General features: G+C 40.3%; 1 protein-coding gene across 1 annotated transcript in view; it reads right to left on the bottom strand.

Annotated features, from left to right (window-relative positions):
- Window positions 1–11,872: 11,872 nt before the first annotated feature.
- Window positions 11,873–27,104, bottom strand: part of DGKK (diacylglycerol kinase kappa) — a 177,348-nt gene continuing 162,116 nt past the window's right edge. Inside the window, exons 19-28 of the mRNA XM_049643853.1 lie at window positions 23,893–23,989; window positions 23,508–23,615; window positions 22,757–22,870; window positions 22,282–22,416; window positions 20,978–21,138; window positions 20,291–20,432; window positions 18,270–18,356; window positions 14,593–14,703; window positions 13,097–13,224; window positions 11,873–11,992 (exon numbers count right to left, since the gene is read on the bottom strand). Of these exons, the coding sequence (XP_049499810.1) occupies window positions 11,920–11,992; window positions 13,097–13,224; window positions 14,593–14,703; window positions 18,270–18,356; window positions 20,291–20,432; window positions 20,978–21,138; window positions 22,282–22,416; window positions 22,757–22,870; window positions 23,508–23,615; window positions 23,893–23,989 (1,156 nt within the window). The 3' untranslated portion in view covers window positions 11,873–11,919. The remainder of the gene's footprint in view (window positions 11,993–13,096; window positions 13,225–14,592; window positions 14,704–18,269; window positions 18,357–20,290; window positions 20,433–20,977; window positions 21,139–22,281; window positions 22,417–22,756; window positions 22,871–23,507; window positions 23,616–23,892; window positions 23,990–27,104) is intronic.

Raw genomic sequence — 27,104 nt, forward strand, 5'->3', positions numbered from 1 at the left:
TTTTTTTTTTTTTTTTTTTTTTTTTTTTTTTTTTTTTTTTACTGTAGTTGACTTCAAGATTAATAGCACTGTGGTCTGAAAATATGCATGGTATGATCTCAGTTTTTTTGTACTTGTTGAGGGCTGGTTTGTGACCCAGTATGTGATCTATTCTGGAGAATGTTCCATGTGCACTTGAAAAGAATGTGTATTCTGCTGCTTTAGGATGGAATGCTCTAACTATATCTGTTAAGTCCATCCAGTCCAGTGTGTCATTCAAAGCCATTGTTTCCTTGTTGATTTTCTGCTTAGATGATCTGTCCATTGCTGCAAGTGGCATGTTACAGTCCCCTACTATTATTGCCTTATTATCAATGAGTTTTTTATATTTGTTATAATTGATTTATATATTTGGGTGCTCAAGTTGGGTGCATAAATATTTATAATTGTTAGATATTCTTGGTAGATAGACCTCTTCATTGTGATATAATGCCCTTCTTCATCTCTACTTAACAGTCTTTGTTTTAAAATCCTGTTTGTCTCACATGAATATGGCTACTCTGGGTTTCACTTGACATCCATTAGCATGATAGATGGTTCTACATGCCCTCACTTTCCATATGCAGGTGTCTTTAGGTGTAAAATTAGTTTCTTGTGGGCAGCACATAGATAAGTCTTGGTTTTTTATCCATTTGGATATGCTATGTCTTTTGAGTGGAGCATTCAGTCCGTTTACATTCAGGGTGGTTATTGAAAGGTATGAGTTTAGTGCCATTATGTTACCTGTAAAGTTGGTGTTTCTGGTAATATTCTCTGTTGCTTCCTAGTCTTTGCTGCTTTTGGTCTTTTTTTCCCCACTCAAATATTAAGTTCCCTCTTAATATTTCTTGCAGGGGTGGTTTAATGGTCACAAACTCCTTTAGTTTTTTTTTTTGTTGTTGTTGTTGTTGTTGTTTTTGTCTGTAAACCTCTTTATCTCTCCTTCTATTGTAAATGACAGTCTTGCTGGATAAAGCAAGACTGCATATTTTGGCTGCATATTTTTCCCATTCAGCACATTGAATATATCCTGCCATTCCCTTCTGGCCTGCCAACTTTCTGTGGACAGATCTGCTGATAACCAGATCTCTTCTCTTGTAGGTTAAGGATTCTTTTTCCCTTGCTGCTTTCATGATTCTTTCCTTCTTGTCTGTATGTTTTGTGAATTTGACTACAAATGCCTTGGCAATGGCTGGCTTTTGTTGAATTTAATTGGAGTTCTCTGTGTTTATTGGAATTTGATATCTGTGTCCTTCCCCAGGTTAGGGAAGTTTTCAGATATAATTTGCTCAAATAAACTTTCTTCTTTTTCTCTCTCCTCATCTTCTGGGATTCCTATGATATGAATTTTGTACTTAAATTTTTTTAATGCTTTATTTTTGAGGGAGGGAGGGAGAGGGGCAGAGAGAGGGAGACAGAGAATCTGAAGCAGGCTCCAGACTGAGCTGTCAGCACAGAGCTCTATGTGGAGCACAAACTCATGAAACATGAGATCATGACCTGAGCTGACATCAGATGCTCAACTGACTGATCCTCTGAAGCACCCCAGAATTTTATTTTACTTTAATAATTTGCTGAGTTCCCTAAGTCTACCTTAATAATCCATTACCTTTGTTTCTCTCTTCTTTTCAGCTTCATTATTTTCCATAATTTTGGCTTCTGTATCACTAATTCATTCTGCTGATTTGTCCATCCTTGCTATTATGGAATCCATTCGAGTTTGCATCTCAGTTATAACATTTTTAATTTCAGTGTGACTAGATTTTAGCTCTTTTATCTCTGCATAAGGGATTCTGTAGAATATTCCATGCTTTTTTCTAGCCCTGATAGAATCTTTATAATTGTTGTTTTAAATTGTAGTTCAGGGGCACCTGGGTGGCTCAGTTGGTTAAGCGTCTGATATAGGCTCAGGTCTTGGTCTCATGGTTGGTGAGTTTGAGCCCTGCATCAGGTTCTCTACTGTCAGCACAGAGACTGCTTCAGATCCTCTGTCCCCGCCTCTCTCTCCCTGCCCCTCCCCCACTGGTTCTCTTCCCCCCCCCCAAAATAAATAAACTTGACAAAAGTTGTAGTTCAGACATCTTATTTATATCTGTATTGTTTAAATCCATGACTGTCATTTCTTCCTGTTCTTTCTTTTGGGGTGAATTCCTCCATCTTGTCATTTTGGAGGCAAAAAAATAAAAATTTACAAATTAAAAAAATGTAATAAAGGAAGCTAGATCCTAGGGTGTATTTTGGTCTGCTTGTTAAGAGAAGCATGATAGAAAAAAAAGAAAAAAATTAAAAATAAAAAAAATAGTAGCACCTGGGTAGCTCAGTTAACTATCTGACTTTGGCTCAGGTCCATGAGTTTGAACCCTGCATTAGGCTCTGTTCTGACAGCTCAGAGCCTGGATCCTGCTTTGCATTCTGTGTCTCCCTCTCTCTGCCCTTCCCCACTCGCATGCTTGCTCTCTCTCTCTCAAAAATATTTAAAAAGTTTAATTAAAAAATAAAATAAATAAAACATTTGCTCTTTCTGTATCTAAGAAACAAAAACAAACAAGTAAAGCCCAAAGAAAGCTAGATCCTGTTTCCCTTAGAGCTGAAGCCTTGCCACACTCTATGAGCGGTAGACTTAGTGCACAGAATGGGTTTGTGTTAGTCTTCTAGGGGAGGGCAGTGCTGCTCTGATTCTTAGAATGACTTTCCCTAGTGGAGATGTGCTTGGAGTGGGACAGGGCTTTGTGTAATGGCTTCATTTAGTGACACTGTTTAGCTCACTGAGGTTGATCAGTACTGGTGGGCTAGGGGTGAAAATGGCTTCACCTTGTTCTCTAGTCTCTGGAGCAGGAAGTTCCCCCCTCACAGGTGTGCAGTCACTCATCCCTCCTGTTGTCTCTGGCTTCTGTCAGATCCCTGCCTTCACCCTATCTGTATCTGAGCTTTCCACCTACCAGGCCATGCTGCTTTCCTGGGTTTTATCACAGACATAATTGTATTTAAAAACCCCATGCTTCAGAGACCCCCACAGTTTGGACCTGTGCTGATCCTCTGGGGGAGGGTCTTGCTGCAGTGCAGCTGGTACCTGCTTGTCCCAGAAAGTAGTTGGGTGAACTGCACAGTGGCAGCAACTTGGGTTTATGGTAAATCACAACACACCACCAGCACCAGGGTTTGCTGGTGTCTTTGTTCCTACACTGGTGACAGGGGCAGCCCTATGGCATGTGTTGGGTCTTTTGCCCCCAGAGAGGCCTTATCACCTCTCCCAAATGCACTTCAAGCAGGAGAACTGCTTTTCCCTGTGTTATCTGTGGGATCCTCAGACTGAGCTGTCCACTCCCAGGGCTCTGCCTTACCTCCTCACCAGAGCACCACCAGGTGCTGACCTCCAAAACTTCAGACTCTACTCCACTGTTTATAAAAAAAACCTGGCACTCTTGAAGTCCTCTCCTTTTTCCTTGTCAATGGTTTTGGGAAAAGGTTTTCTTGTGCAGTCCCCTGTGTGTGTTTTAACTCTTTTTTCTTCTTAGTTCACCTCTCCACATTCAAGGATCCCTCCCCACCGCACTGCCCATGGCTCTTTTCTCCCACAAATCAACTCTCCACAGTTCCTACCTTCCACAGGTCACTTTTTCTGTTTCTGCATGTAGACATGCAGACATGTTTGTTCTCTAAGACCTCTGATCAATTTACTGGGTATTCAGAATGATCTGCTATCTATCTAGCTGTTCAGGGGAAAAGGTAAGCTTAGGGTCACACTACTTTCTGCCATCTTAACCCTCCTTTCCCAAGATTTTTTTTAATCACTATATTGTGCAAATATAATTTTAATATGTCTTTGTATGGTTCTGCTTTTGATGATTTTGATGGGAGTTCTCTGGTCTCTTGCATCTGGAAAAGAGGCCTTATGCAATTAAAAATAATGGAAATCATACAAAGTGTGTTATCTAACCACAGTGAAATTAAACTAGAAATCAGTAACAAAAAAATAATAGTAAAGTCTTCAAATGATTTGAAATTAAATAATACAGTTCTAAATAATTCATGAGTCAAAGAGATGTCCTGAGAGTAATTAGAAATAGTTTGTACACAATGAAAATTAAAATATAGTATATATCAAAATTAGTTGAATACAGTAAGAAAGTGACTTGAGGGAAATGTATAACACTAAATGGTCATATTATAAAACAAGAAAGATCTGACATCAATAACTTAAACTTTCATATTAAACTAGAAAAATAACAAACTAAATCATACAGAAAGAATAACAATCAATGAAATTGAAAATTAAAAAAGATGGAGGAAATCAATGAAACCCAAAACTGTTTATTTATTTATTTTTTATTTTTTAATGTTTTTTTTTATTTTGAAGTTGGGGGAGGGGCAGAGAGAGAGGGAGAGAATCTCAAGCAGTTTCCATGCTCTGTACAGAGACTGACACAGGGCTTGATCTCACAATCGTGAGATCATGACCTGAGCTGAAATCGAGAGTTGGATGCTTAACCTACTGAGATACCCAGGCACCCCCAAAACTGGTTCTTTTAAAAGATCAGTAAAAGGAATAAGTTAGGCTAAATAAAGCAAAATGAGAGAAGATTCAAATTTCCAGTATCAAGAATGAAATAGGGGAAATCACTGTAAACCTTACCTTCATTAAAAGGCTGTTAAAGGAATACTAAAAACAACTATTATGAACATAAATTGACAACTTAGATGAAATGAACCGATTTCCTGAAAAGCACAAACTACCAATATCATCCAAGATAAAATAGATAATCTAAGTAGTTCTATAGCTAATGTAGAAATTGAATTCATAGTTAAAAACCTCTGAAAGAAATCTCCATTACCAAGTGTTTTCATTGGGAAATTCTACCAAACATTTAGAGAAGAATTAACGTATACATTCTACACAATCTCTTACAGAATATAGAAGAGGGAATACTTTCAACTCATTTTATGAGGCTAACTCTACCCTGATACCAAAACCAAAAGCAGTATAAAAAATGAAAATTACAGACAAATATCCCTCATAAGCATAGACTCAAAGATCTTTAACAAATCCAACCCAGAAATAATATACCACAAACAAGTGATGTTCATTCTGGGAATATAAGGCTGTTTTAATATTTGAAAATCAAACAGTGTAATCAACCATATTAAGGGTTTAAAGAAGAAAAATCAGAAGAATGCTGGTGCAATTTTGATTGGGATTGCATTGAATGTGTGGATTGTTTTGGGTAGTATTGACATTTTAACAGTATTTATTCTTCCACTCCATGAACGTGGAATGTTTTTCCATACAATCTAAAAATTTTTATGGAACCACAAAAGACCACAAATAGCCAAAGTAATATTGAAGAAGAAAACCAAAGTGGGAGGCATCACAATCCCAGACTTTAGCCTCTACTACAAAGCTGTAATCATCAAGACAGTATGGTATTGGCACAAAACCAGGCACAGAGACAATGGAATAGAATAGAGAACCCAGAATTGAACCCACCAATGTATGGCCAACTAATCTTTGCCAAAGCAGGAAAGAGCATCCAATGGAAGAAAGACAGTCTTTTTAGCAAATGGTGCTGGGAGAACTGGACAGCAACATGCAGAAGAATGAAACTAGACCACCTGCTTACAGCATACACAAAAATAAAGTCAAAATGGATGAAGGACCTAAATGGGAGACAGGAAACCAAGCCCTAGAGGAGAAAGCAGGCAATAACCACTTTGACCTTAGCCACAGCAATTTCTTGCTTGACACATCTCCAAAGGCAAAGGAATTAAAAGCAAAAACGAACTATTGGGACCTCATTAAGATAAAAAGCTTCTGCACTGCAAAGGAAACAATCAACAAAACTAAAAGGCAACCGATGGAATGGGAAAATATATTTTCAAATGATATATTGGATAAAGGGCTGGTATCCAAAACTTATAAAGAACTTACCAAACTCAACACCCAAAAAACCAATAATCCAGTGAAGAAATGGGCAGAAGACATGAATAGACACTTCTCCAAAGAAGACATTTAGATGGCCAACAGACACATGAAAAGATGCTCAATGTCACTCATCATCAGGGAAATACAAATCAAAGTCCCTCTGAGATATCTCCTCAAAACAATAAGAGTGGTTAAAATGAACAAATAGGGAAACTACAGATGATGGCGAGGATGTGGAGAAATGGAAACTCTGTTGCACTGTTGGTGGGAATGCAAACTGGTGAAGCTGCTCTGGAAAACAGTGTGGAGATTCCTCAAAAATTTAAAAATAGAACTACCCTATGACCCAGCAATAGCATTACTAGGATACCCAAGGGATACAGGACTGCTGATGAATAGGGGCACATGTACCCCAATGTTTACAGCAGCGCTCTCAACAGTAGCCAAATTATGGAAAGAACCTAAATGTCCATCAACGGATGAATGGATAAAGAAGATATGATTTATATATACAATGGAATACTACTTGGCAGTGAGAAAGAATGACATCATGCCATTTGCAACAATGTGGATGGAACTGGAAGGTTATTATGCTGAGTGAAATAAGTCAGAGAAGGACAGATGTCATATGTTTTCACTCATATGTGGATCTTGAGAAACTTAACAGAAGGCCATGGGGAAAGGGAAGGGTAAAAATTAATTACAAACAGAGAGGGAGGGAGGCAAACCACAAGAAACTTTTAAATACAGAGAACAAACTGAGGGTGGATGGGGGGGTGAGGAAGGGGGGAAAATGGGTGATGGGAATTGAGGAGGGCACTTGTTGGGATTAGCTCTAGGTGTTGTATGTAAGCCAATCTGACAATAAATTATATTCATTAAAAAGATAAAGACAAAAGAAAAATAAGAAAAATCACATATCAATTGATATGGAAAAGATATTTGACAAAATTTAACATCCGTGATAAAAATGATCAACAAAGAATAGATGGAAACTCTCTCAGCCTGATAAAGATTGTCTCCAAAAATCTACAGGTAAAGTATTTAATGGTGAAAGACTATGAATATGTTCCCCCTAAAACTGGGAACAAGGCAAGGATGTTCACTTTTTTAAATGTTTATTTATTTTGAGAGATGAGCATAAGTGGGGGAGGGGCAGAGAGAGAAAGGGAGAGAATCCCATTCAGGCTCCATGCTCAGCAAAGAGCCCAACATGGGGCTTGATCCCACAAACTGTGAGATCATGACTGACCTGAGTCAAAATCAAGAGTCGAGGCCTTAACCAAGTGAGTGACCCAGGCACCCCAGAAATAAGTCTTTAAATCAAGAATCATACAAGAGATTTATTGGGACAGTGGAAACTGTTCTATATCCTGATAGTGGTAGACACGAATGTCTACATGTGTTAAAATTCACTGAATTATACACCAAAAGAAAAACAATTTTATTGTATAATAATTTTTTAAAAACTGAGACAAATTGAATTCTGATGGTAATTCACTAGCCTACAGGATTAGTCTTAAACTTCTTAACATGAATTACAGGGCTCATTCTGGTGGTAGTTCTTCAGCAACAGGGCTTTTTCCCTCATAAAGCCCAAGAATGTAGTTTTTATGTGGGTAGACTGAAATATGGTCCTGAAAGTCACAACTTTTTTGTCTTTGAGTAAGAGACAGTTTTTAATATTGGAAAGTCAAAGATTTAGATCTGAGTTCTCACTCAGGTGTCGCATTTTGTGGAATCTGGTCTATTACATAAGCCTCAACGGCCTATCTATGAAATGTGACTAATAACTGCCCACCCCCGGTCATTGTTAGGACAGAAATTGAACCATTTTTGATCTTGGACTTAACGAATTTTGTCATCTGAACAAAACACACTCCTCCTCACTGAAAACCTTTGTGGAAGGGAGAGGAGTTACATGATGTATGTCTTAGGGGGGCAGATTGTATTATCAAAAGTTTTCAAGGTGCTTTTTGCATTTATGCATCTATTTAACAGTCTGGGCTGTACTATTCTACCTCATTTTACCTCTCTGGTAACTAATTCATTTCATTGAAATCTGGATCCTGAGGAGAATTGGCTTCTAGAATAATTACAGTGGCAGGTATTTCCCCACAGGATTATCCTGAGTTGTAGCTAGGTTTTAGAACTTTTTGTGGCAGCCCTTTTAGTGTTACGATCATCCTGATGGAGATTCTTGCCTTGTGCTGCTGCTGTCCTCCTCACCTGCCATCCCTATGTCCTCCTCACCTGCCATCTCCTCACAATGTGGCTTGTTTAGAATTTGGATGACTACCCAAGCTCACCCTCCATTTCCATTACTGTCCAACTCCCCCCATGCCAAGGTAAATGATGAGACACTGGTGTTGATTACATTTATCCATTTATTAAAATATTTTAAGAAGCAAAACTTTATTAACTTTGAGGACTGGTGTTACATTTGGGGGGGGGGAGGAGGAATAGGCACGCTTTTTGGACCTTTTCTTTCTGCTTTTTGCTACTATCCCTAATTACCCTAGTTTCCTCCCCCAACCAGACCCTGGCCCTGCTGCTTATTTGCAGGGACCTCTGAGGAAGCAAAAAACACAAAACAGGAAAAAACGTGGTTTACAGATTAGCAGAAATATAGACAAATCCAATTCCATAAACCATATAGCCAGTCAATGTTCTTTACAGGATGGAATGGTGCTCATGGGTTTGGTTGTTTTGGTATTAGTTTCTACCTCTTATGAAGCTACAGTTCTTCTACCTCTGTTCTGACGGAAGATGATGTTGACCCAAACTGTTTCTTCTTATGAACCTGAAACCTAAGTTTTTAAGTTGAAAATGTCTTCCTTATTCTTTCCTTGCACATTTGGACACAGCATAGGCCCTTTTTGGAGTGGGGACTGAAAGCTGCTGACCTTCTGTAGTATTGACACCAGAGGCAGTTGATGGCAGTCCAAAGCTCTTGATATTCTCTTTCCCCACTATTCTTCCGGCCAAGAATTGCCCACTGAATCAATCCCTCAGAAAGTACTACCAAAAATGCAACCAAACCCCAGAACGTTAGCTCTTAATGGCATCTCTGAACATAATTAAGATGGATATTTGGTGTCTGATTCCACCACCCGAGCGACTGTATTACTGCAAGTAGTTAACAATGAAATTCTGAAAGGAGCTTATTCTTCTAGAGGCTTAGCCAGCTCCCCTTGAGAAAGAGATCACCACTTCTTGCTTTGCTTCCAAGACAGGACATGCAAGAACAGGTGCTCAGCAAGCTGTCTTCCTTTATGGGAATCAACTGGTAACTAGGCAATTTAGGAGGTAAGCAAATGATTTAGCAAGCCACACCTGCTCCTGGGTCTCATCAGCTATTGATTCTGCTCTATGAGTTGACTTCAACCTTAAATCCTAGTGGTTTCATTCAATATCGTTTTGACTCTGTGGGAGGACAGGATGGGTGAAAGGGAATCCAAATGGTACCATAGAGCAACAGTAGCCTTACAATGTACAAAGACATATAGTAAGTCAGCAAAGTAGGCACAAAAGATGGAGCCCTATTACAGTTTACTATCATCGGTGATGAAAATAATTACAAGACACAGCCCTGCTTAGGCACTGCCAAGATAAGGCTAGCCTCTCCTAGGACTTACTTCTGATTCCCAAAATTTGCTCATTTGGAAATTTTCCATTTTGAAAAAGGCTCTTCTGAGAAAAAAAAAATGTAACTTGGTACCCAACTCTGTGAGTGTGTATGCAAGACTGTGTAAGCCACAGAGAAGCCAAGTCGGGCTGCAATGGTGACCTTGTTGGTTTGATCTAATGCCTCCTTCTGGGAAGAAATAGTGATGCAGAGAAAGCCAAAAACACAGCAACAGCACAGTCCCCACTCAAATACATACAGTAAATTAACCTATTCTGATGCTCAAATAAGTTTTAAATGTTTTCTCATTTTTTCCATTAACTTTCTTCTCCAGTTGTAGAGCTAGGACTTTTTTTGTTTGGCACAGCAATCAGACGTCTGGGGACTATCCCCTTGTTAGTATTTTTCTCCTCACCCCTGTAGAGGTGGAACACAGGTGCCTGGTTTAAGTGGGCTAGGCTGGTGGAGTTCCAGAGTTGAGAACCAGTGCTTGGAGTCTGGATTGTGCACCTTGATGAACCAGCCAATGGACTGAGTCAGGTAATTGAGCACGCTGTTTGAGAAGTGGGGAAAGGCCAGTTTTCTGGCTTTCTCTTTATAAGTGTGAAGGGACACTTACCAAAGGTATGAGTTGAAGGGGATGGGGATGGGAATACAAGGCAGACCAGAGAGAACCTCTCTGGACAATGAGTTTGATTAGATTTGCCTGACCAGGTGCAGGCATTCAAAAAATGCTAATTGGGATTTGGAGCAACTTTTGCCTAGTTTGTTCCCATGAGAAATTTGGAGGAACCATGGGAGAAGCAGAGGCTTTTAGCCTCCATTTTCCCAGGCCCGTGTTGTTTCTGATCACTCTGAATGTCCTTTTGTACTCAAGGGAAAGGAGCAAGATGGGAGATTTGAAGGTGATTTGGGGACTGACCCAACAGCCTGTCCAGAAGACTCAGGCCAAGATGGAGCTTGTGGGGAAGGCCTAGGCTGTGACTTGTCAGGCAGTCCCTAGCTTAGGCATCTAAGTCACAGAGCTCAAGGCCTGGTTGCTCCATATAGTCTTTACTGAGGAAGGGGACAGTACAGTTTGGGGCAGTTGCTGATGTAGAGTCCAGGACAAATAGAGCAAAAAAGGCAGCATGCCAGCTTAGCCCCTTCTCTAGGGCATTGATGTTTTTGTTCCCCCTTCCGTGGCCTGGCTCAGAATTTTATGGAAGGGGGTCGTCAGAATCAGCTGGACTATAGACCCCAGCCACTTCTAAGACGCTGAAAATGCACCAAAATATTAGAAGCCCCACCAAGAACTAGGGCAGTTGGTAGAGGCATGTATATGGGTGTATGGTTATGGGAATTCGAGTGGGATCAAGGTGGGGAAGGATTTCTGGGTTAGCACAATAAAGTATAGGGTCACTTAGAGGTCGAGTTGTACTTTCAGTTCTTTAAAAAAAATATATATATATATATTTTATATATATATGTATATATATATATATATATATATACACACACACATCTTTATGTCTCTGTACATAATCTATACTGCAGCACAGCGGCAAAACATTTAGTTAAAAAACCCAGCAAGAATGCAGGCAAACACTCCATGGAGGCATGCAGGCTAGGATCAAGGCAGTAGCAGGGGATCCTGTATGGTTGCCATTAAGGTGAGTTCCAACCAGTGGGCCCACCCAGCCACCAGAGCACCACCTGGACATGTGCAAAGATGTACATGCACACATGGAAAAGCACAAAGAGTTTTCATAGAAAGCAGTCACCATGTCTACAAGAAAAGATTTCACATGGTAATTGTAACAGGCAAGTGGACAAGCCCCCAGGACCTAGTTCTCATCTTAATAAGCCAACTAGAAGAAGCCTCCTGAAGTTACAAGTTGCAACTGGCAGGGATTGGGGGAGAAACAACCAAGCCTGGCTGGCCTCACCCCTCTCCTTATCTCCCTGAGAGTATTTCTTTCTTTCAGTCATTCCCTAGTATCAACAGTTTCTCTGCTCATCAGAGAAGACCATTCCCAAATTCCCTGAACAAGTGAACTTTATTGAATCCTTTGTAGATCCCAGGCCATTCATAATGAGCTTATCCCAATTAAATACTGTAGTTGCTCAAGATGCACAGAGGAGAACTGAACAAGACAACTCGGAACAAGAATCTTTGGCCAATGAGAAAATGTAAACCTCTAAGGAGACCTGATTGAGTCCAGGAAAAGCATATTAGTGTAAAGAACTGGAGAATCTTTCTTGGTGGTGCTCATGTTTGTTCTGAAATAATTTAGTCTAGCCTGTATTGAGGTTTTGAGAGTTTTGTAGTAGAATTCTAAACATTGTGAGTTCTCCTTCCAGCTTTTAAGGACTACAGTTGAAATCTTGATGTTGGAGGATCATCATCTTTTGCTTCATCTTCATGATTTCTGCGATGCCACAAACTTCCTTTAGAGAAAAAACAAGTATAGAAATAATGAGGTTAGCACATTACCAGATACCCAAATGTGTGGACCCTAAAGAGGCCCAACAAGAGTCTGTTAGGAGACAGACTGGTTTGTTCCTATTGTACCAACTGGCTCTGAACCATCTAAAAATACTAGCCGAAACCATGTGTGGCAAACACAAATGGGATGCGTTCTCAGAACCTGATAATCCATGGAACTGCTATTGACCCCTTCAGAGTTTTTAGAAAGACTCTCAAACACCATGGTCTCCAACTGGCAGATTCTTAGGAAATCAACCCAGTTAGACCAAACCTGAGAAAACATAGCTTGATCCAAGAAATTCTCTCTTGGCATCTGTGCAGACTCTCATTTCCTCAAAAACAAACAAACAAACAGCCACCCTTTCATGTCCACTATTGGTATATCTTTCAAGCTTTCAGGTTGTCTAGGCTCCAAATTTAGGAAAGACCACTGACATCACAATTGGCATAACTGACAACTCTAGAACCTTCTTTTGAGACCCACTGACATATCAATAACACTTAAGTCCAACTCTGAAGAAGGGATGACACCAAAATTCAAATGATAAAATATAGTAAACTTGCATTTCCAGGGATTTACAGATGAATAGGTTTAGATTAGTCACAGAAACTACTCTTCACCTTGTAGGTGCCCAGCACTGACACCCCCAAACCATATCAAACAATACTGCTTTTTGGAGCACAACCAAAAGCTTGTAGCTGTATTTGACTGTGAGAGTGATCTAAGTATGACTATTTTGCCATACTTTATTGACCAAGCACAGGAATGGGTCAAGGAGAAAAGTAACTGCCTGTTCCCATCTTTCTCTTCAGCTGTCTGTATCACAGAGACCACACAGCATGGTTACTTCTCAGGTTGTCCCACTGCCAGTGTCAATATCACTTTTTAACTCACACTTTGTCTAAGAGGCTGCTTGGCATTGCCTAAGGTTGGCTCCCAGTCCGTCTCCTCCTCCATTACCACCATACTCGTGAATATTTCTAATGGGAGATTTAGGTCCCTGGGAGGTTCCCAAGCTTCTGGGAAAGTCTTCATGACCCCTATGCCTGTGGGGGGCACTTACCAATAAAACCCTGGGCTCCTTGGCCTGATTTAGGCTTGTCTTCCTCTTCTACCTTCTTCTTCCCCAATTTGGGGAACTTAACTTTCAACTTGATGCTTCTGCTGTCAGTGTCTGAAGATTTTTCCTGGGAAACCACAGCAAGAGGAAGGTCAACATTAGTTGCCTAACATTCAGAAACAATTCCTAGAGACCTGGCAAGTTGCTGAACAAGGATGGCTGCAGAAAGCAGACGGATTTGCTATCTATCCAGGCATTGGAAACTAGTCCCATCCCCTAAGAAGGCAAATGATCTTTACTAAGATCCTACTCTATGCCAGGTGCCTTGCTAAGTGCTTTAATAAATACTCTAAGTCCCCAAACAACCTTCAAGGTGGATATTTTCATCACTATTTTAGAAATGAGGAAGCAATGGCTCAGAGAGGTAAAATATTTTGCCTGAGGTCATTTGGATAGGGATTGGAAGGGTGAGCTTGTTAGGAGAACTGCTAGCTCATATGGCACCTCTGCATGAATTAGAAAAAGACACCCCTTCTTCCATACATATGGTTTGGTGAGCTGCAACATACTTCTTGACCAAATACCTTCATGTATGGAAGAACCTGCCTCACAGGCCACCTGCTTCCTTGTCTGGAATGCGAAGAGTGTTCTCCACACGTAGCTCTTAATTATGAATGTGGATTCTCTGCTGTACAGATCATCTTTAATTCCAGCCTAGCCTCCTAGTCCTCTCACTCCTGCTAAAGTGTACTTATTTTACTACTAGTTGTAATAAAGCATAATTCCCAGGTTAACTTTGTTGCCAGAAAGTTCAGCAAAACACATTCCAAGAAACTTTGGGATTTTCTTCTCAAGATATTTATACCTCCAATCCTCTCCATTAGAAGAAGAGTATAAACCTATCTTCCTCTTTTTCCTGATCTCACAGCTATATTGTAGCCACTGCTGCCATGCTTGATTTTCTTTCAAGCCATACACCTGCTAAGGGAAGGCACTGAGAGAGCCTGCTATGCTCCCTGAGTGGGAGGGACAGGAAGTAGCAGAGAGAGGTGTTTTAACCACCATATAGCCTGGGCACCAACCACTTGGAACAAATGTTGGATGCACACAACTGGTATTGGCCATAATTGTATGTGCCAGATGAAATCTAATTCCTAGTAGCAGGTATTGGGCAGGGAGGGGGAATTATGACCAGAGAACAGCATAGAAAAAACCAATCTTGCTTATTCTTTCCCAATAACCCCCTGCCACAGAATAGTTCTTCTTTTTGGTTATTTACACAGGGTCATCTAGTTTTCAGTGTGCTTTCTACCATGTCCTGTCTGCTTATGATGAGGAGATGGGTGGAGGAGGCTCCTTTAAGCTCAGGCTGAAAGCCACTACTTGGACGCCTTTTGCTACATCAGTCACTGTTTCCTCCTGGTCCACACTGGAAAGGAGGGAACCAAGGAAGAATCCCTCTTCCTCATTATTTCCTAATCCCCAGTTAACACACCTCTGAAACAAGGATTGAATTCATCCAGTTGATCTCAGATAGCTTTTCAAACTCCTTATTCATGGTATCCAGGGTAGTTTGCAGTGTGGTTTCATCCTCAGCACTTCTCAGCTGGCAAAGACAGGAAAATGAGTGGGTGTCCAACTCCTAACACCCTGTCTTCATAAACTCTGGCTGTCTCCCACACTCCCAGTCCCTGCTAGTGGCCATGAGACCACAGGGTATTTCTTTGGGTAGCACTTGTATATCCTTTGGCCATGGGGTCAATAGAAAGTGTAGCTAGTTCTTTACTTTCTTAATAGGGAAATCCAGGAAACAACCACATTGTGGTGATTTCTTTGGGTCTGGGCATGCTCACAGTCTGGCAAGCAGAGAGGTCCTTTGATCAATAACAATGAACACTTGAGTTATACTCCTACAGCTTAAGATCCAGAACAAAGGTCTTATCCCTGACCCTCAAATCCCTGGAGACATAAAAGTGTCCCCCTAAATAACAGCTACCAATTTCTAACACATGCTGTATGTCAGGCATTATGCCTACATGATATTCTATCTTTCCAATAACTTTATAATACCTTACAAGGTACTATTCTTATTTTATAGGCAAGAAAACAGACTCAAAGAAGTTTGGTGATCAAGATCACATAGCTAGACAGAAACTCAGATATGTTTAACTCTGTAGCCCACCCTATACACCACACTTCCCAGAAAGGATATGTGGGGTGGTCAGATGCTGAGGGGAAACTTTATTACACAGTCACCACAATTTAAAGGCTACTTTGTGAAGCAAGGAGAAGGCTAGAGAGAGACTGGCTCAAATTTTCCCTTTCTGGTGGAGAAGGTCTGCCTCCACAAGTTGTGCTTTTGCTCCCAGCTAGTCACTGTTTGTAATTAAGAAATGAGATCCAGATGGCTTTTCCCATAGGTTCAGCAAAGCTTAAGCATTCACTAATAACCCACAGAACCCACTGGATGAACACTTTAGAGTCTATGGAGAGTTAAAACGAATTCTTCTGGGACCATCTCCAACTTAGAAGAACCAAGTCATAGACTAGCAACATAGTTGAAATAGTTAATTTCCCTTAAATAGTGAGCTCGGAGAATAGATGCATGTTGCTATCATCAGCCCGGACATGCTTTCCAGCCCACCTAACTGGGCCTCACCTCTCCTCCCTGTCATATACTTTACTTTCAATCTGGCATTTATGTGGCTTCTAGCTGTGCATGGGCCACTTGATCCTCCAGCCACAAACAGAGCCTTGCCCACTGTCACAAATGGCAGGTGAATAGGTGGGGGATGGGGTTGGAGATTATGGTCCATCAGGATGGGATATGAGAGAGAAACAAGTCAGTGATGACAAATAATCTTTTGTGTTTGCTTTACAAGTAATGATTTAGGACAGTACAGAGTAGCCCAGATGCATGGGACATGTGTATGCAGATGGCAGTGGGATGGGGGATAGGAGGTGTCAGGTAGAAATGGCTATCATTTCAAGGTAAGGGAGAAGGGGCAGGGAGTCCATAGGGGCATACTTACCAGCAATGCTCAAAAGGGGTTTGGTGGTCAACCCAAAGCCACAGAGAAGAAATAGGGATTTGGGACCTTGGAAAATGATTTCTAATCTTAACAGGAGAATAATAAAATGGCTTCCTAATGACTTCCTATTTGGCATCCAGAGACTCAGGCTCAAAATATTGTAGGTTGGTGGGACTGAATCTCATGCTCTATTCTCCTATCCTTCTGGCTGTATTGGAGACATTGTCCAGGAATCTTCTCTGAGGTAAATGTGCAAAGTGACTCAGAGGACTTTGTTGCTTATTTCTTAGTTCCTATTCTAACACATCAATGGCCATACATAGCATAAGTGAGGTTGCCAAATAAAGAAAGTGGGAGTTACTGGGTGGGATTTACTTCATCATAAGTCTACATCACTCTGCCAACACTGAGCTCCTTACTGCCTTCTTTCTTCAAGGGGAAGAATAACAACACCAAAATGAAAAGCTTTATTTCCATGCCACCTCTGACATAGTCCTTCTGGAGATATGTGGACATTCTTAGCTGCTGCCTGTCCCCTGGTCTCATTTAGATGTGTGTAATGTGTGTGTGGTCATTATCAGGCCTTTAACCTGTGTTAAGTGTGGTATATTCTCAATTTGGGTTATTGGCTGGCACAAACCAATTTTCATGCCATGAGCTTCAAGAAAGCCTGAGTGGCAATGAGAGGCCAAGCTCTCATATTTCCTGCTGCTCAGACTGGAAAGGCCATTGAGTTCTGCCTATGTATAGAACGTACTTCTGTTGCTGTTGCTTAAGGCTGAAAGATTCTAGCTTGGGCTCAGGTGCTAGGACAGCCTGGCCTGATTGCCTTAGCCACTCTGCCACCTGTGCAGTGTGCCAATTAGATGTGCAAATGGAAAAGGGGAAGTGGATGCACTTCTTTCAATATCAACTCAGAAGCTCCTCTTCAAATAAACCTTAGATAAGAGGCAAGAACAGCACCTGCCTCAGGGCTTTAGCAGCCAACCCAAAAATGGGGTGGTCACGATCAGTTGACTCATCAGAGCACACTCGTGAAGTGTGCCTATGGGCTTTGCATTATAAGAAACATTCAACTATTCTTATAGCTCAAAAACTGAGTGTCAGTCCATTTTTCCTAACACTAATAAAAATGTACCATCTATCAGGCTGGTACTAGGTTCCAGGCTAGCTATGTACTTAATATACAACAGGTAATTTAATTTTCACAACCTGGAGAGGTAGAGATTACAATTACTATTTTATAGATAGGGAAACTGAGACCCAGAGATGTGATGTTACTTCATACAGCTAGTGTTATGTATTCAACTGTGTCTCCCTCCCCCCAAGAAAGATATGTTGAAATCCTAGCCCCCAGTACCTCAGAATATGACCTTGTTTGGAAATAGGGTCATTGCAGAGAGGTCATACTGGAGTGGGGTAGGCCCTGATCCAGTGTGACTGGTGTCCTTATAAGAAGATGGTCATGTGAAGACAGAGACACAGGGAGAATACCATATAAAGATGAAGGATTGTAATGCATCTACAAGCCAAGGAACATCAAAGATTGCCAGCCAGTCACCAGAAACTAGGAAAGGGCAAGGAAGTATTTGCCTACGGTTTTCAGAGGGAGTATGGCCCTGCTGACACCTTGATTGTCTCCAAAACTATTAGACAATAAATTTCTGTTGTTTTAAGTTACCCAGGTTTCAGTACTTTGGTACATCAGCCTTAGGAAACTAATACAGTTAGTAAGTGGCAGATTTTGGATTTGAACCTTGAGTTTCCCACATGGTGACAAATGTATTTGGAAACTTCGAAGATTTAAAGCAACTCAAAAGAGCTCATCCTTTTCTACTGAAGCTGTGTTATGTATGATGAGAACACCCTACTTTTGATTGGCTTGGTCTGGACCCAGGAGACATTTGTCAGAGAAGGAGAGACTTTTTTTTCAAGGATATGGTAGTCCCTATGGTTTAGCATAACCTGTGAATTGATACAATCAATGACAATCCTGGGTGAGGATGACACATCAGGGACTTCCAGGGTAAGCATCTGGCCAAAATGTTCCTACATGTCTTCCAATACTCTGGAACCAAGCATAGAACATGACCATCTTCAGATGGGATTGCCCTCCCTTATTCCAACCCCCTCCACTCACCAAGTTTTCATCCAGGAAAGCTTTGGTATCATCGTAGAGCCCTTTAAGACTAAATGTAACATCTACTGCATCGTTTCTGCTTAGAGTCTGAGAGGAAGAGAAAGGAAAAGAACAGAAGGGAAAGGACAAAGACAGGGGAGTTGTTGGTTAGTAAGCATGCAGCTGGCTTCTCTGTAGGAAGGTAGGAGAAGGCTAGTAGGATGTGGCTGTAGGTGAAAAAGTAATTTTCAAAATATAGTACAACTAGTATAGCATGGGCATCAACCAATCATAACTGACAGAACCAGAGGTGTCAACTACTGGTACAGCTTTATTGGTGTGTCCTACGAAGTGGTGCAGCAGACCTTGGCATTTGGCACCATTGATCAAGTGCTGTGGATATAGTGAAATAGGAAGTATGTAAACCAGAGAGTAAATCTGATGCTACTTGTTGCTGATATACTACAATCACCTTCCCCATGGTAGGTGCGGTTGAGTTCAACCATCTCTTTTTGAAACTCCAGGCTTATTCTCTTCACAGGATATGCAAAAGCTAGCTATTTATTACTTTATACACATAGTATAAAATGTGGTACTAAAAACATTCTGCTGTCTGAAAAGTCCACATTTGTGTTTCTACAAAAAAATACAGAAGCCTATCAAAAGGAGATTAACTTAGAATATTTCAAGTTCAGGTTTATTTTACTTTTGGAATTGAAAAATAAATGCATCACTTCCTGTAGATTATATAAATGCAAAATAACATAATTATTTTAAAATTTTAAATTAAGCTGCCTGAATATAAATTTACTTCTGATATAAATATGTAATGAAATATTACATAATCCATATTACTTTTGACAATTAAATTTTTGTTAATTAATATTTTCCACCAATTGTTTTAATTTTTCAAATATATAGGCACCTGAAGATTCACTTGAAATTCTATCAACTAATGATAATTTATAGCATTCTTTAAATCAGAAGAGAAGGGTGGTAGATTTCCCAATTCATTCATTATAGCTTCATGAGTGTGAAAAATATTCAGCTTAATAGTAGCATCACTTAAGGGTCCAAATTTATTGTATACAAGTGATTCTTTGACTTCTTGAGTGTAAAGAAGTGGTAAATTAAAATAAGCATAAGAAAAATCTCTACCAAGAATTTACATTATGTCTAAGAAAATAGATACACTCAAAAACAAATTATAAAACCTACTTTAAATTTTAATGTGGCCAAATTACTGAAATGTAAAACCAAAACAAAACAAAAAACCTAAATTTACTGATCATGCTTTTTTAAAATGAAAGATGTGGTATAAAGTAAAAATCAGAATAATTGGAGAATTCTCTAGTAGCTTAAATCAAATAAACTTTTCAAACAAATCACTTGCTCATTAGGAAAAAATAAATAAAAGAAACTCCAGGCTTTGAGTTCCAGACCTCCACCAACTAAGATATGGCCTAAAATAAATAGGTAATCCACATTTCGAGAGGTCCTGATCCTATATATGGCCCTTTTGTATTATTTGTCTAGCATTAAAGTTACTTTTTAAAAGAATCACTTAAATATCCCAGCAATGGGTAAAGTCGTGGGATGGTACATTTAACACCAAGTATCCTAATCTGGACCTTATCCTCAAGAGGGAAACCAAGGCAGCCTGGAGCTCAGGTTTCAATGACAGGCATTGCCTTAACAGGTTATACAGAGATCCACCAGAGATGAGGAAGTGCCAATGCCAAGTTTCTCTCTATCTATTGGCTATTTCTTCCCTGAGGCCAGTGTGGTTGATAGCTATCAGGAAGAGGGCTAGTTCTCAGGCTGATGAAATCTGCTATGGGATTCCTGTCCCTCCCCGCCCAGCCATTCTGGACCTGTAACAAGCCAAGGAATATCTGCCCTCCCTTTCACTCTATAGACCAGTTTCCTGCCATATCATTTGCCCAGTTTCTCCACCCAGCCTCTGGCTCACTTTCCTTCACTTTCACCTTCTTACCTATTTGGTTTGACTCCTTTTCTTCATCTGCCCCTTCCTTTCTTACCTCATTGGGAATGCAGGAAGCTGCACCTGCCTCATTGCCACTGTCTTGGCTGTAAAATATGTCATTCAGGATGTTAGTACTGGCATTCACAGAATCCATGAGGACAGACACATGCTGGTGGACCTTGCTCAGGTCAGTAAGTCTGTAATAAAGCAAGAACAGATAAATGGGTCTGGACATTCTAAAAAAAAAACTTCTGATGTGGGGTGCTGGTGAGAGGTGAGCTGAGGATAGAAATGAGAGCCCTGGGTATTCGAGTTGGGTAGGCAACTATGCCAGAAAATGTTTCTGTTCTTCTCTAGGTATTTGTCTTTTTTGATCCTTGTCTCACCTGAATTAGATGTTGGATGCTTTGGGCGAGTGGGAGACCAGGCTAGAGAAGGGTAGCTGACTCCACGAACTCTGGGGCCCTCCTGATATTTAAGGGCAAGGATAAATATTCTTAGTCTTATTGGGCCTGGGGTAGCAGGAGATCAAAGTTCATCTCTGGGGCTAAAGGGAGAGGTTCAAGCTGGCTTATTGCTAAGCCAAAGACTATTTTCTGCCTAGATTGTCAGGGTCCCTGTCAATCTTCAGGGCTCTGGAAAAGACTCCTTTCTGAGGCCAGGCTCTCTAGTAGCCAACACAGACAAGTGTCCCTATCTGTTCTTGGGATTCCCAGCCCTGTATTTGGGTCAGTCTACTTACTTGCTGATGAGGTTTTCTGCAAGCTGAACTAAGTGCTGCATCTGGGCATACTCTTCATCAGAGAGGCTATCCTGAGATTCCTGGGAGTCCAGTTGGGGTTGAGAGGCAGCTTGAATTTCACTATGTTTGTACTCCCACATTTTCATTGAGTTCTCAAAGTCCTGGAAATGAAGATGGTGGCATATCCTGGTGATTGCTATAGCTAAGAGAGTACATGGCAGATCTGTTTGTGAGTCTTATATTTGTGGGTATGGTGGGTAAAGGAGAAAGAGGACCCCATCCATTCTGCTATACATTCATCTACACACATCCACATCTATCCTTCATTTTACTTACTCTTTCCTATTAGGCACTATTAAATTTTGTTGTTGTTGTTACTGTGCTGCATCTTGAGACAACATGCTTCAGTCAGATGTTAACCTTCCAGAAGCTCTTATATGAGGGCATCACAATCATAAGACAGTGGAACACCTTTCATGCTCCCTTCTTTGCCAAATCTAGGCCACATGTTGTGACGGATTTTAGAGCCAGACATATCTAGTTTAATTTTGAATTATGCTTCATCATTTACTGGTTGTGTGACCTTCAGCACATATTATTTAACATTTCTGGTTTTCATTTTCATCACCTGTAAAATGGAAATAAGAGTATCTACCTCATAAGATTGTTGGGAGTACCTGAGAGACTACATGTGACTAGCACAAAATAGGCAGTTTGTAAACTAGACATCCCCTCCCCTCTCTATTACTGTTTCTATGGACTGTTCACAGGTTAGAGTGGAAGAAAGCCTCTAAGTACTGAATATCTGATCATTAATGTCTTCTTTCTAGCTTTAGATGCTTTGACTTAAATGGGTGACATTTGTGAATGCAGCATTTTGAAACTTAGAGGAACCTAAAGACCATATTCAGTGAAGAATCTCTTGTTGAAGATTTCTTTAGCACTTTAGACTTTAGCACTCTGTGCAGTCGAGGGAGCAGAATAACTGTCCAAAACCAAAGGAGGGAGCTCCTTGTCTCACTCTCTTCTTTTGGACAGTGGTTTGCAAATGTCAGTATATAGCAGAATGTCTCGGAGAGCTTGTTTACAAATGCAATTCCCAGGAACTACCCACCCCCATTCTGATTCAGTGGGTTTGGTGTTGGACCCAGGAATGTGCATTTCTAATAAGCACCCAAGGTGACTCTGATATAATTGGCATGCAGACCTCCCTTTGAGGAATTCTGCTTGATGGAAGTATTCAATACTCAAGTGATAGCTGTAGATGAGACAATGTAGGAGAAAGATGAGACTTTCTTTCTTACCCGATCTCTTGTCAACATTTGGGCGGCATTCTTGTATCTGATCTTTATAAGTCCTGGCCTCTGAACCCAGGCCTCCCCATCCACCTGAACTGGGATACCTTCTTCACCATCAATAGTTATCATCACCTCATGGCACTGCCAGAGAAGACGAGGGAGAATGGGGCAGAAAAATGAGGTAACTGCTACAGACCAATCTGATAATCCCACAGTAATGGCCTTAATGTGTATCTGAAGCAGGACTGGCAAGGATGTGAATCAGATTATCTCAGGGAAAAACATCTGTTTCCTATGGGATTTTTGCTCCTTTTGATCCCCACAAACTCTTTCCAACCTTAGCCAGCACCTTCCCACCCACCAAATAATTTCCCTCTACCCTGGCACTCTTATACCTAGTTAATTCGTGGGAGTACTCCACATTCTAAGTTGTAGCCACAAAGCCCAGCCTTTTTCTGATGCCTACCCAGCCCCTGCCTACCTGGGCGATACGATGATGATGCAGGTTAATGATACGGGACATTGCCATTTGTACTGAGCCAAAGATAGCCACTACCTCCAGCTTCCCATCATCTATTGCAGGAGCCTCATATTCCTGAGGAGGAAAAACTGTATCACATATCCCACCCTTGAGAGACCCCTTGTCTATCACAAGCACATATGCTTTTAAGGATCCTGGTGAGAATTTTTCTAGCTCATGAAGAGTAGAAAAACTACATATTAAAAGGGGAGAGATGAGGTCAGGAAGCCAATCTGGGAAAAGGGCACTGAGATCATAATTTTTAGCCCCTTTTGAGATGACAACTCTTAGCTGGTTCCTCGCTGTCCAATCTAGCATCATAAATCCCAAAGGCCAGTCCCACTGACCTGATAACCTTCTTGGGTGAGCTCAGAGAAAAGGGGCCATGGCAAATTTCCCAGGAGGTTTTATTGACAGAACTCCTTGGAAAAGACAGAAATATTTCAAAGATCTTTCAGGCAGGCCTAGGAGTAGAAAATTTGAAGTCAGGGCAAAATTAAGAATTGGTTTGATCCTGAGGTCTTTGGTTGATTCTGGAATGGTGATTGCCTTTTACATAGGCCCTGATCATATATCTGGGCTAATAAATGTTCCCAGTCTACCTCCTATTTCCCCAGTATCTACTTCCTACACCAGTCAGTGCAGCTACCCTTTATGAGAGACCTTAGAGAGGTTAAACCTTTTCCTTCCCTGATCCTTGTTCCATACTCACTGTGGTTGCTGTGCTGCTGCCCCAAAAGTTGACACCCCCAGCATAGCTGGTAATGTTGAGCACTACGATGCCTTGAAGGTTTGGCAAGGAGATGGCTTCTCCATCACACTGAAAGAAAAGAGTAGTTCTCATTGGTTGGCCCTTCAGATACCAGTATGAAGGGACATTTTACAGATATGGGGAGAGGGCTCTGTTTTCTCTTCATGCTGTCATTTTCTAATCCATAAAATGGAAATCTATCCTCATGCCTTCCTCCCTTGAGCTGCGAGGGAGGATCAGAGTTAAAGCTTGGGAAGAACAAAAGATATAGGGGAAAGTTGGTTCCCAAAGTAATGAGATTTCCTTTCTCCATGTCCAGGAAGTATTGCCCTCTTTTTCCACTCACCTCCAGGTGTATTCGTTCTTCTAGTTTCCTATAAGAGCGCTGCAAAAGTTCCTTGCTTCCCAGAAGGCCATACCACATCTTGTTCTTTAGACGGCTACTATGGGGAGATAAAGGTAGAGAAAGATAGTCAGAGGTTGAATAATATAAAGATAAATGAATGAACAAAAGCAAGAGGAGACACCATCTTATTCTTCAAGTGCCTTCCTTTTTAAAAAAGTTTTTAAAAATTGAAGTATAATTAACATACAGTGTTATATTAGTTTCAGGTGTACAATATAGTGATTCAACAATTCTATACATTACTCAGGGCTCATCTTCAATCCCCATCACCTATTACACCCATCCCCACCCCCCAACCTCCCCTTTGGTAGCCATCAGTATGTTCTCTATGCCTAAGAATCTGTTTTTTGGTTTGTCTCTTTTTTCTTTGTTCATTTGTTTTCTTAAATTTCTTAAATTCCACGTATGAGTGAAATAATATGGTATTTGTCTTTCTCTGACTTATTTCACTTCGTATTATACTCTCTAGATCCATCCATGTTATTGCAAATGTCAAGATTTCATTCTTTTTTATAGCTAATATTCCATTACACACACACACACACACACACACCCCACATCTTCTCTATCCATTCATCTATGGATGGACACTTGGGTTGCTTCCATATTTTGGCTATTGTAAATAATGCTGTAATAAACATAGGGGTGCATATATCTTTTTGGATTAGTGTTTTCATTTTCTTTGGGTAAATATACAGTAGTGGACTTACTGGATCATATGGTAATTCTATTTAATTTTTTGAGGTACCTCCATACTGTTTTCCAAGTGGTTGAACCAGTTTGCATTTCACCAACAGTGAAAGAGCGTTCCTTTCTCTACACTTCCTTGCCAACACCTGTTTCTTGTGTAGTTCATTTTAGCCATTCTGATAGGTATCAGGTGGTGATGATGTTTTGATTTGCATTTCCCTGATGATTAATAATATTAAGCGTCTTTTCATGTGTCTGTTGGACATCTGGATGTGTTCTTTGCAGAAATGTCTATTCACATCTTCTGCTCATTTTAACTGGATTATTTGTTTTTCTTGTGTTGAGCTGCATAAATTCTTTATGTATTTTGGATACTGACCCCTTATTGGATATATCATTGGCAAATATCTTCTCCCATTGAGTAGGTTGTCTTTTTTGTTTTGTTGATTTTTTCCCTTGCTGTGCAAAAGCTTTTATTTTGATGTAGTCCCAATAGTTTATTTTTCCTTTTGTTGCCCTTGCCAGAGGAGACATATCTATAAAGATGTTGCTATAGACTATGTCAGAGAAATTATTGGCCTGTGCTCTCTTTTAGGATTTTTATGGTTTCAGGTCTCACATTTAGGTCTTTGATCCATTTTTAGTTTATTTTTTTGTATGCTGTAAGAAAATGGTCCAGTTTCATTCATTTGCATGTAGCTGTACAGTTTTCCCAGAATAATTTGTTGAAGAGAATCTTTCCTATTGCATATTCACACCTCCTTGGTTGTAGATTAATTGACCATAAAATTGTGGGTTTATTTCTGGGCTCTCTATTCTGTTCCATTGATCTATGTGTCTATATTTGTGCCAGAACCATCTTCAAGTGCCTTCTTATAGAGAGGAGTCCTGTCAAATGGTAACTGAACACAAGAGGGGATGCTAGGATAATATAAAGGGTATCCCTATGCAAACACCTGCTGAAACGGGTTCCTGGGCACCCTGGAAGCCCCAGCATCCCCCCAATTTGCTGATTTTCCTTGATGTTGATATTAGCTCAGACTTGGAAGAGATAGGCTATATTCAGAAAGCAATACTCATAAAAAGCTATGAGCATAACTGGTTTATACACACCAGCTAGCCTGGAAAGTGCCATTCCAGGAGCACAAAATTTCAGCTGCTTGGGATCAATTTCATTAGAAACATGTGACTCTTATACTGCCATATATTTGAAGCGTAACCTTTCTGGCAAAATGGAGGGATTTCCAAGACCTGCATATCAAGCCCTTAGTTCAGTGCTATAGAATAGGGCTAAGCTTACTAGGCAGATTATAAAGGAGGAGCCAATGGAGAAAATGTGGGACAGCCAAAGGATATTGGGAGACTTGGGGAGGAGGTGGGAAAGACAGGGTTCTAGTGACTATAGGATATCTGATAAAAACAGGCAGGGGACTTAAAATCACTATAAACGTTGGATAGAGTTTACTATGAACTTTTATTTTTATTTTTTTTAATTTTAGAGACAGAAAGAGAGCATGAGTGAGGGAGAGGGGCAGAGGAGAGAGAGAGAGAGAGAGAGAGAGAGAGAGAGAGAGAATCTTAAACAGGTTCCATGCTCAGTGCAGAGCCTGACATGGGGCTTGATCCCATGACCCTGGGATCATGACCTGAGCTGAAATCAAGAGTTGGACACTCAATTGACTGAGCCACTCAGGTGCCCTACTATGAGCTTTTAAAGTAGAGCCGCGATGAGTCACTACAAAGCATGAGTTTTGAAATGCAAGAAAGCTAGCACAAAATTATTTGGACTCTGTTTGAAACCATAAGTTCTCTGGGCAATCTAGTTTTCTCATCTATAAAAATAGGAGTTCAGTCATATGGAAATTCAAAATACCTAGAACGACCAAAACAATTCTGAAGAAGAACAAAGTTGGAGGACTTTCATCTCCCAATTCCAAAACTTATTATAAAGCTACAGTTATAAAGATAGTGTGAAAATAGACATATAGAATACTGGAACAGAAGTGAGAGTTTAGGGGAAAAAAACCTTACATTTATGATCAATTTATTTTTGACAAATGTGCTAACACAATTCCTTGGGGGAAAGGATAGCTTCAAAACTGGTGATATGGTAATTGGATATTCATGTGCAAAAAGATGAACCTAGACCCTTACCTCACACCATACACAAAAACTAACTGAAAGCAGATCATAGACTTAAATGTAAGAGCAAAAACAACAAAAATTTTGGAAAAAACTTAGGAGCAAATTTTTGATACTTTAGGTTAGGCAAAACTTTTTTAGATGTGGCATCAAAAGCGTGGTCCATAAAAGAAAAAACTTGATCAGTTGGAACTCATCAAATTGTAAAGTTTTGTATTTCAAACGATACTACTGAGAAAATTAAAAGATAAACAACAAAAAAAGACAAGCAACAGAATTAAATCTTGCCATTTGCAACCACATGGATGGACTCAGAGGGT

The sequence above is a fragment of the Panthera uncia genome, chromosome X, assembly GCF_023721935.1.
Source record: "Panthera uncia isolate 11264 chromosome X, Puncia_PCG_1.0, whole genome shotgun sequence".
Lineage (NCBI taxonomy): Eukaryota > Metazoa > Chordata > Mammalia > Carnivora > Felidae > Panthera > Panthera uncia.